At 51.2% G+C, this 10,486-nt stretch overlaps 1 protein-coding gene across 6 annotated transcripts in view; it reads right to left on the bottom strand.

The window, feature by feature from the left end:
- Nucleotides 1-153: 153 nt before the first annotated feature.
- The window catches only part of FLNC (filamin C), a 130,327-nt gene continuing 119,994 nt past the window's right edge, over nucleotides 154-10,486 (bottom strand). For 4 of the 6 annotated variants that reach the window (XM_060279264.2, XM_060279265.2, XM_035128538.3 and 1 more), the window contains 7 exons: nucleotides 9,858-9,995; nucleotides 9,120-9,235; nucleotides 7,847-7,979; nucleotides 6,612-6,788; nucleotides 4,211-4,429; nucleotides 2,791-3,015; nucleotides 157-1,583 (listed from right to left, as the gene is read on the bottom strand). In XM_060279264.2, the coding sequence (XP_060135247.2) occupies nucleotides 1,396-1,583; nucleotides 2,791-3,015; nucleotides 4,211-4,429; nucleotides 6,612-6,788; nucleotides 7,847-7,979; nucleotides 9,120-9,235; nucleotides 9,858-9,995 (1,196 nt within the window). In that variant the 3' untranslated portion in view covers nucleotides 157-1,395. Of the gene's footprint in view, nucleotides 1,584-2,790; nucleotides 3,016-4,210; nucleotides 4,430-6,611; nucleotides 6,789-7,846; nucleotides 7,980-9,119; nucleotides 9,236-9,857; nucleotides 9,996-10,486 lie in introns of all 6 variants that reach the window. The other 2 variants (XM_088676511.1, XM_088676512.1) reach the window with 1 other exon arrangement.

Raw genomic sequence — 10,486 nt, 5'->3', positions numbered from 1 at the left:
GTTACGTCTGAACCGGGACTGTGTTCTTTGGTAATGGGAGATTGGGCTACACTTGCAAGTCTTACAGGCATCCCACTGAAAGAAAAGGGAATTTGGATATGCTCTGCGGGATTTTAACCAGCAAACCCACACACAAAAACAGGCCACACCACTGCATTTTAAAAGCAAGTCATCTTTATTGCCGGGGGTGGGGGGGCAGGCAGGCTGGGTCTCCCACTGCCCACCATAGGAAACATGCAACCACAAACACATTGCTATAAAAAAGCCCCTCCCTCGAGGGGCTGTCAGTTACAAACAGTCCCGCCCATGTGGGCCAGGATCCTTATCATCCCGTTTCCCCAATATTTCTTTATTATCATTATTTTTCTTTCCCGCCCCCTTTCTTCGTCGTCTTCTATATAAAAAGGCTTTCCTCTCTCTTTCTCTCTCTCTGGCTTGGGCCGCCCCCATACCCAGCAACAGCAAACCAGTTTGTGGACGGGGTGGGAAGCAGAAGGCACAGAAAACCCTCAACGGGTCTACTATGGGGTGGGGGGAAACCCCAAAACTTTGGCCTTGGTCGGCTGAGAAGGTCTGCTGCATAAACCCCCGTCCAACGAGCAGGGTGGTCGCATTGCACATCTTCCTGGGAGACAGTACCCCACCCAGCCTTCGCTCTCACTCAAAACGGCATCATTCCAATCAACCCTCGCCGTCAACACTTGACGGGGCAGCTGCTCCTATAGTTCGGAGGATCACAGGTGACCCCGGTCCACCTGGTCCCAGCAGAAGTCTTCTAAACAACCCTGCGTTCTGCTCCCCCTCCTTCCTTCCTCCTCGCTTCCTCCTCTGGGCTGGCCCTCCACATCTCCGAAAAGGCGAGACTCGTTCAACGGCGCCGGGAGACAGATTCCCCGGCCCCTGCGGTCTGGAAAAACTGGGCCCATAACCTACCGAGCTCTGCCTTCCTCAGCCTGCTCCCTGGGACGGGACACAATCTCCACCCTTTTCCCAGCAGAACCTTTGTGGCTCCACTGTCGGGGGAGGGGGCGGCCCGCCACATGAAGATGCCCCCTGCCTGGTGAACGGCAACAACCGACACTTCCTCCTCCGCGACTTCCGGTTTCCTCCCCTTTACCCCCTCCCCATTGTGAACCCCATCCTTTCCCAGCTACAATGGTGCACACCCCTTGCCCTTCCCACCGCCCCCCCACACCTTCACAGCCGGGAGAAATAGTTAAAAAGGAAAAAAAATAAAGCACCCCAAAACAGGCGAAACAAATTGTCCCAAGGTTCCTCGTGGCGCCGGCCCCGCCCTGGGGCGACATAGGGAGGGGTTTGGGAGGGGAGCAGTCTTTGGCGTGGTGGGCGGAGGGCGGGGCCCGGAGGGGGGGATAGGTGCCAGCCCCCCTCCTCCTAAGGGACGTTGACTTGGTAGGGGCTCCCGGGGACGCTCTCGTCGCCCCACTTGACGATGAGGATGTAGTCGCCCTTCTCCTTGACGGTGTACGTGACGTTGTAGACACGGTTGCCCATGTGCTTGACGTAGACCTCGTCGCAGGGGGTCTTGGGGCCGTGGACCCCCACCATCAGCATGTTGGTACCTGCAGAATAATAAGAATAATTGGGATTGCTTTAAAAACTATCTCACAAAACATGGTTCCAACAACAACACTCGGCTGGGCCTGGACTAACTTCCCAGATACAAGGGGAATTTCTTGCTAATAATCAAATACAGATTACTTAAACAGAAGAGTAATGCAGAAGAGATAGAGGGAAGTCAAACAAACAAACAAACAAGGGACTCAAATTGTTGAACTGAAATACAGGGTGGGTCTTTTAAAAGAAGCCCCGTGGAACATGTGTACGCTGTATCCACGGGGCCTCTTTTAAAGGACTCACCCTGTACAATTAAGAATAAATATAATTATAATATTTATATATAGTATTATAGTAGCAAGTGGGCGTAATAGGGAACTGTACTACAGTAGTAAATAATAATATTTTGTTGTTGTTGTTTGGTCGTGTCCGACTCTTCGTGACCCCATGTACCAGAGCACGCATAGGCCTACTAGATAATAAAGGTGAATTTATTTTCTAAAATAGTTTTATAATGGGATCAAAATAAATAAATTATGTATTCCATGAAATCAATCAGTAGGCATAAGACTCATACCCTTAGTCTATGCTACCTGATCATCAGTCTACAAGCACTCTTTAATATTAGATAACAGGTACAACAGCTTGACCTACATTCAACTGGGCTGCACTGCAGTTTGCAGCTTCACGCTACATGTTGCCATGCAACCCGTCCATGCAGAATGTAGGCACCCTATATATATATAGAAATGAGCAAACCAGTGATATTTTAGACTTACATCCTAGGAGCCTACGCAACACAAAACACAGTTACTGTATGTAGGCTTTATTATCCAGGTTTTTTCCCTTTAATTTTTTGGGGGCCCCCCCATGAGAGTGGGGCCCTAAGCTATAGCTTGTTGAGCTTATACAGTAGTACCTCGACTTACGAAGACGATCCGTTCCGCGGCGCTCTTCGTAAGTCGAGGTCTTCGGATGTCAAAGTGCCCGTTCTGTGCATGCGCGAAGCACGATTTCGCGCTTCCGCACATGCGTGGACCGCGTGGACCGCTTCTGCGCAGGCACAGGACGCACGCGCGGCGGAAAGACTTCCGGGGTTGTCGACTTCGTAAGTCGAAACCTTCGGAAGTCGAGTCATTCGGATGTCAAGGTACCACTGTACGTAAATCCGGCACTGTTCCTTCCCTCTCCGGAGATTCCCCCAATGCTTACCAGCCTTGCCGCAGTCCACAGTGAAAGTGTTCTTCTGTCCGACAAAGGCTTTGGTCAGCCCAGGCCCCCGGGCAACCACCTTGCTTGCGTCAGAAGAGAACTTGGGCAGGGCGCTGTAGCTGCCGCCCACCGAGGAGGAAGAGGACGAGGAGGAGGCCCTGGTCACCGTCTCCACCAGCACCGTCGAGGTTTCGTGGAGGCTGTGCCCGCCGGACAGGCGGGGTCCTGGGGAAAGGGATGGAGAGGCAGCAATGAAGAGACCCTGTCGGCTTCCTTCAAAATATCTGACCTCTGAAACTCCCTCCCACTGGAGGCAGTGACAGCCACTGGGCTCCGAGAGTGGATTAGGCAAACTCGTGGGCTATGGGTGGCTCCTAGGATCTGCCTCGGTGGTGGTGGCGGCCCAAAAGGGCCACAATAAACGCGATAAGGTGTACCCCTGTAAATCCTTGAGTGTGCTTCTAATAGGGAAATTATGGTAGTATGTTGCTTTATGAAACTGATGGTTTTGCAAGACACTAACACAGCGTAACAGAACGTGGTGGGAATCAGAACTTAATCAGCAGAAATTGCCAATGCTTATCGCGCATGTGTATTAAACATGAAATGAGGTAATGATGTACACGACTGGTGAAAACTGAAAGGCATTGTTTGAAACTTTATAAATACCACTGCCTGGACGCGGAACGATCCGAATGTAACCTATTGCTTTGCAATAAACAACGCTGGACTCCTAACTCCTCACGTTTCTGAGTTTTTATTGGTGTAAACCAGGCTTCCTCGACCTCGGCCTTCCAGATGTTTTTGGCCTACAACTCCCATGATCCTTAGCTAGCAGGACCAGTGGTCAGGGGTGATGGGAATTGTAGTCTCAAAACATCCGGAGGGGCCAAGGTTGAAGAAGCCTGCCGTAAACTCAGGAGATAAGCTATTTTTGGCTTACAACACCTCTGCAATCCCAGTTGCTGGAACCCGCAGGACGGGAGAGGGCTCTCGGGGCTCGGATCCCACTTGCGGCTTTCCCAAAATTGGCCACTAGGAGGTTGGCCCCTGCGCCTCCCCTTATGGGAGCTAGGTGCCCGTCTCGCAGGTAGGGCCGTCTTGCCCATAGAGGCAAGTGGCACGGGGCACCAGGGCATCAAGTTCTGGAGGGCGCCAGGGAATAGGCGGAGGCAGAGCGTGGCGCCTTCCGGGATTAGCTCGCCGCCCTCGCCCGCCTCGCCTCGCTGAAGCAGCGCCGCGCCCGGAGCCTCTGCCTCTTCCCCACCGGAAGAGCCACCCTCCAGCTGCTGCTCGCCTCCTCCAGCCCTGCAAAGCTAAAAAGGTCGGCAACTCTGGGAAACGGGAGGGGGGCGCCGGAGGGATCTTTGCACCACGGCGCCGGATATACTTAAGACGGCCCTGCTTGCAGGGTACCTACCTGTGACCTTGGCCTTGAAGGGGCTGCCCACGATGTGCTGGGGGCCGCCGTACTTGATGGAGATGAGGTAGTTGCCGGGCGCCATGGGCATGTACGTGACCTTGTGCCCCTCAGGGTACTCCTGGCAGTCCATCTGCACTTTGGAGGGGCCGTCGATGGTGACCGAGAGGGCCCCCGACCCCGTGTTCCGCGTCTTCACAAAGAACTCGGAAGAGACGCCTGCCAAAGGAGGAGACAGGGGGGTTAAGCAACTCTGAGCTGCCAGAGGAGTGGGGAGAAATTGAGAAAGGCCAGCCCCACGGAGCGCCTCCTCAGCTGATAATTTCATTGTTCTCCCCCCCCCCCCCAAATATATTATTATTATACCCCACCTATCTGGCTGGGTTTCCCCAGCCACTCTGGGCAGCTCCCAACAAAAAAATTTAAAATACAATAATTCATCAAATTTTAAAAGCTTCCCTAAACAGGGCTGCCTTCAGATTTATTTATTTATTGGATTTTCCATATTAAAATTTACATTCACACCATAACGTACTGTATATAAAAACAGGATTCCCAGTAATCTTCTGGAATTCCCTCCTCCCCTTTGTGGGTCTTAGTCCTTTCCTTCTGCCTCTTTTATAGTAATCTAGTTTTTTATATCTCCATAGTTCTTCATTACATTACAAGTGTTATTGCAATCCCACTAACAGTTTTAACTTTGCAATGGTTTTTTTTTAAAGATAAATTGTAAATTTTCCCCATTCCTTATTAAAGTTTTGGTCCTCCTGATTTCTGATTCTTCTGGTCATTTTTGCCATTTCAGCATAGTCCATCAACTTAATTTTCATTGTTCTATCATGTTTCTTAAACTGCTTTGTCAGTTGTTGGGGTATATTTATATTTATATATATATATAGCTAAGTAATTTGTAACAACTGGGGCCTGAGCTTGCTCCTTTTCCTCTTCCCTCCTCCTCCCTTGTTCCTTTTGTGCCGTCTCCTGCAAGCCCGCTGCAGGTGGGGGCTGCCTTTTTCTCTGATTGTTTCGACCGATCTGGTGCAAGCCACTCGTTTGTGGCTGAAGAAGGGGCAGGGTGGTGTGTGTGCTTCTAATAATAATAATAAAATAATTATAATAAAAGTTAATCGGGTGGAATAAGGGAGTTGGCTGGTGATACTATAAAGGTAAAGGGGGACCCCTGACCATTAGGTCCAGTCGTGACTGACTCTGGGGTTGCGCGCTCATCTCGCATTATTGGCCGAGGGAGCCGGCGTACAGCTTCCAGGTCATGTGGCCAGCATGACAAAGCCGCTTCTGGCGAACCAGAGCAGCACATGGAAACACCGTTTACCTTCCCACTGTAGCGGTTCCTATTTATCTACTTACACTTTAACGTGCTTTCGAACTGCTAGGTTGGCAGGAGCTGGGACCGAGCAACGGGAGCTCAACCCGTCACAGGGATTCGAACCGCCGACCTTCTGATCAGCAAGCCCTAGGCACAGTGGTTTAACCCACTATAGGCTTGCCAATTGGGTCAAGAACGGTCCAACACATGAAATGTGGTCAATGTGGGGGGTCAGTTGCAAGGAATCGCAGCCGTTACAGCCTAAATACCATATTTTCCCATGTATAAAACTAGGTTATTTTCTTGAAAAAATAAGCTTAAAAATTGGGGTCGTCTTATACATGGACAGTAGTGAGGTAGGACTGGCGATCGGTGGCTGCCGTGAGCCGGAGATGGTCAGTGGCGCTTTGGCGGGTGATTTGTTGTTGCGGCAAGTTCCGCAGGCTATTGGCTGCTGTGGCAATTGGGTGCATACCTGCCAAGAAATAAGGGACCGGACCGGAAGTAGCAGACTGGAAGTAGCGCTGCCACCATTTTGGAACTGGGCAGAGCATGCTCAGAAGTGACTTTTGATGCTGCTGTGCCCAGTTCCAAAATGGCCGTCGCATCAGAAGTCATGCTGCAGCCATTTTGGAACTGGGCACAGCAGCATCAAAAGTCGCTTCTGAGCATGCTCTGCCCAATTCCAAAATGGCTGCCGCGCCAGAATAAACCGGGGAAAAACAAAAAAAAAAATCCGTTTTTCCGGCTCGGAACAGCTGGAAAAACGGGGGTTTCCCGGGGAATACGGGAGACTTGGCAGCTATGATTGGGTGGGCGATGGGCGTTTACTTTTGGTGCGCATGCAGACAATTGGTTGCTTCATTGACGCGTCTGCAATCGGCTGTGTTGGTCCTGCGGGGTGAGTGATTTTTGACAGTCGCCCCCTTAAAAAATAGCTCAACAACTTGGGGTAATCCCCCCCCCATTTTCTTAATTTGGAGTCCTGAAAAAGAGGGGGTGTCTTATACATGGGGGCGTCTTATAGACAGAAAAATGGCTCGATGGCACCTGATAGGAGGATGGGGTGCTTACCTGTGGTTCCGCCCTCCAGGCCTGGCCCATAGGCTGTGACGAGCCCTGGGTCACCGGCCTGGCTCTGCTCCCCAACACGGATCTTGAAAGGACTGCCGGGAATGTGTCTCCCATTAAACCGGACGTCGATGGAGTGGACGCCGTTCTCGTGGGGGATGAAGCGAATGGCGTATTTGTCTGTGGAGGGAGAAGAGGGGTGTCAGGCGGAGCTGCGCAAAGCGTGGGTGCTGAGGTCGTGCCCCCCCTAGAGGGCAGGGACAGGTTCTGCGTGGCCTCAGGTTCTAGACCAGGCATAGGCAAACTCAGCCCTCCAGATGTTTTGGGACTACAACTCCCATCATCCCTGACCACTGGTCCTGTTAGCTAGGGATGATGGAAGTTGTAGTCCCAAAACATCTGGAGGGCTGAGTTTGCCTATGCCTGGTCTAGACTCACCTGGGTCTCCATCTACATCTGCCTTTCTTATCTTTCCTTTTCTTTCTATAATTTTTATTAAATTTTCTGTTTCACATTTTAGAATATTCATTTAAACAACCTTGAAGTATCAATGACTCCCCTTCTTCTCCTTCCACGGTTCATTTGCGTAACATGAATACCTGCATATTTTATATAAACTAAACCATTCAGTCTTCATGCTGCCAGCATTTTCAAGTGTACACAATTTCCCCCCATATAATCAATAAACATTTTCCAGTCTTCTCTAAATGTACAGTGGTGCCTTGCAAGACGAATTTAATTCGTTCCACTGGTCAATTCGTTTTATGAAAAATTTGTCTTGCGAAGCACCGTTTCCCATAGGAACGCATTGAAATTTAATTAATGTGTTCCTATGGGCTCCGGAGGGACTGGCGGCGCTGGTGCTTGCTCGCTTGGCTTGGGGATGCCAGGCGGCGGCAGCGCTGAGGCGGCCGATCCTGGGCCGGCCCGAGGGCGAGCGCAGCGCGTGGGACGAGCAGGAGAAAGTGTGTGACGGCTGCAGCACTGAGAGGGCCAATCTGGGCCGACCCGAGGGTAAGCGCCGTGCACTTTCCCTCGCTTGCCGCGGCGGCAGCACTGAAGCAGCCGATCCCGGGTCGGCCCAAGGGCAAGCGCATCTAGTATCGAGGCTCAAGTGCACTGGCGGGGGTTGGACTAGATGGCCTCTGGGGGTCCCTATGAAAAACCGAAGACGTAACCACTGGGCATGGGGAAACAAGACTGGTTCCTCCGCCGCCGCCGCCACCTAGTGAACTCACCGCTGTCCAGTTCTGAGACGTAGCACTCCTCGACCACGCCGGCGGGAGTGTGGACTTTGGCGTCGATCACACCGCGAGCCCCATTCAGCTGCACCGCGAAGGAAGCCGGCTGGTTCACCTTTAAGCCAGTCTCCTGCGGGGACACAGAAAGGAGGGCTGGGTGAGACCCACATACAGGAGATCGGGGGGGGGGGCTGCCCTACAGGTTAGAAGGTGGCAGGCGACCTTGGAATTCTGATGAAATCTGGGGAATCCGGAACATTACTGGCACTAACTGTGGAAGCAAAGCCATTATGGCTGGTAATAATAAATTATTATTATTATTGTTGTTGTTGTTGTTGTTGTTGTTGTTGTTGTTGTTGTTTATACCCCTGGGCGGCTTCCAACAAAATATTAAAACACAATAATTCATCAAATATTAAAAGCTTCCCTAAACAGGGCTGCCTTCAGATGTCTTCTAAAAATCAGATAGTTGTTTATTTTGCGTTTTTGTTTTTGCGGCTCTTTTTTGTTTTGTTTTTGTGTCTGCGTCTGTGTGGAACGCAGTTCAGCTACTGATGGATTGCAGTACATTGTTTATTGCTTTCATTTTATGGATCCATGGTCTCGTTAGATAGTAAAATCCATGTTAAATTGCTGTTTTAGGGGTTGTTTTTAAAAGTCTGGAAAGGATCAATCCGTTTTGCATTACTTTCTATGGGAAAGCGCGCCTTGGGTTTTGGAACGCTTTGGTTTTGGAACGGACTTCTGGAACGGATTAGGTTTGAGAACCAAGGTACCACTGTATTCCCCGAACGATTCTCTCCAGACGGTAGCACTCGAACCCATGGCTTCAAGTTACAAGAAAGGAGATTCTGACTAAACATCAGGAAGAACTTTCTGACAGTAAGAGCTGTTCAACAGTGGGACGGTCTCCTTCTGGAGGTTGTGGACTCTCCTTCCTTGGCGGTTTTTATGCAGAGTTTGGGTGGCCATCTGTCCTGGATGCTTTAGCTGAGATTCCTGCATTGCAGGGGGTTGGACTAGATGACCCATGGGGTCCCTTCTAACACTACGATGGTGGCCGTCATTGCTTCTTGGGGGAGAAAATTACGTTGGTTAACTATGCGCTGCATAAAGAAGCGCTTCCTTTTATGTGTCCTGAATCTGTCCCTTCCTGCCCCATCCTTTTCGTTCTCCAAATCTATCGGAAGCCCTCCAGGACTCCTATGGGGGGGTACACTTTTCCTCCTGCAGGGGGCATCAGGCTGGGCAAGGCTGGGCAGGCCGGTACCTGGAGACTGGTGACCGTCAGGCGGTGTGCGTCGTCCGAGAGCGAGGCCACGGGAACCACGAAGGGGCTGTCGGGGATGTGCTCGTCATTGAATTTGATGGACACCTCGTAGTCACCTGACGGAGAGAGGAGGGGTTAAGACCGGAGGTGCAGCAATTCCCCTTTGCAGCATTCGGGGTTTCTTCGTTTAGGGAAAAGGTAAGTAAATGGGGGACAGGGTTTATTTCGTTTCACTAAACTTATGCACCGCTTGGCTGCAAGAGAAAAACTCCAGTCCGTTTGCAAACGGAACGGAACAGCAGAATTGTCGGTCAAAAGGACAGATTAAAACATTCGAAAGATGAAATCGGCAATATGCTAAAAACAGACTGAAACGTACAGAAACACTCTGCGTGGGCTTGCCTAAACAAGAATGTTTTCTGTGGGTGCTGAGAAGAACGCCTGGCTGACGTCAATAGGCAGGGAGTTCCAAAGGACCACACAAATTATAGAAGCTTATAGAATCACGCATGATGTGGAGAGACGCCCGTTCCCCTCCCTTTCTCATCTAGAGCCCGTGGGCATCCAAGCTAATTCATGGGTTCTGTGAAAGATAAGCGGGCACAGAATCCTTTGGAACAAATAAAATTATGCTGGGGCTTAAGCGTCTGTTCGTGGTCCGGTCCCCCCCAGCCCAGAGGCATCAACCAGCAGCGTGATCCGTGGCAGCGGAAAAGCCCCTGCCCCCAAATACCCTACCTGGTTCCTGGACGATGTAGGAGACCCCGCAGGAGCCATCCTTGCGGTCCTCAAAGGCAATCTCCGCCTTGCTGGGACCCTCTACGGCGATGGAGAGACCCCCGGCCCCTGCCTCCCGCGTCCAGATGCTGAACTCGGCTGGGGAGAAAAAGAAGAGGAAGCTTTTAAGCAGAGGTTGGAGGGCCACCTGTCAGGGACGTTTCCGTTTGGGATTCCTGAAGTGCAGGGGGTTGGACTGGATGACCCTTAGGAACCCCTCCCAAATCTTCGATTCTATCATTCTTCCGCTGCGATTCCTGGGACTACTAGGGGCTGAGGAAAACTGATAGGTTTCATGACTTCCTCATCCCTGCCTCGCTCTGTGCAGATCTGCCAGGGATTCTTCAGTTGCGATTCCTGCATTGCAGAGGGTCAGACTAGATGAACCTTGGGGTTGTGGGGTGTAATCAATTGGTGCAGCATTCCTTATTTCCCTAGAATGGGCACAGGCAGGGGGACATCCAGTCGGTGTAACTTTCTGTTCCACTGGTCTGGAGCTTCCCCCCCCCTCCATGTGACCTGGGAGATGGGCATTGCTCTGGCTGACTCTATAAAATAGCTGAGTCGCGCAGCCATTTTCTCAGTCTAGT

Source organism: Zootoca vivipara, chromosome 9, assembly GCF_965207765.1.
Source record: "Zootoca vivipara chromosome 9, rZooViv2.hap1.1, whole genome shotgun sequence".
Classification (NCBI taxonomy): Eukaryota; Metazoa; Chordata; class Lepidosauria; order Squamata; family Lacertidae; genus Zootoca; species Zootoca vivipara.
This window is presented reverse-complemented; position numbering and strand designations above follow the sequence as displayed.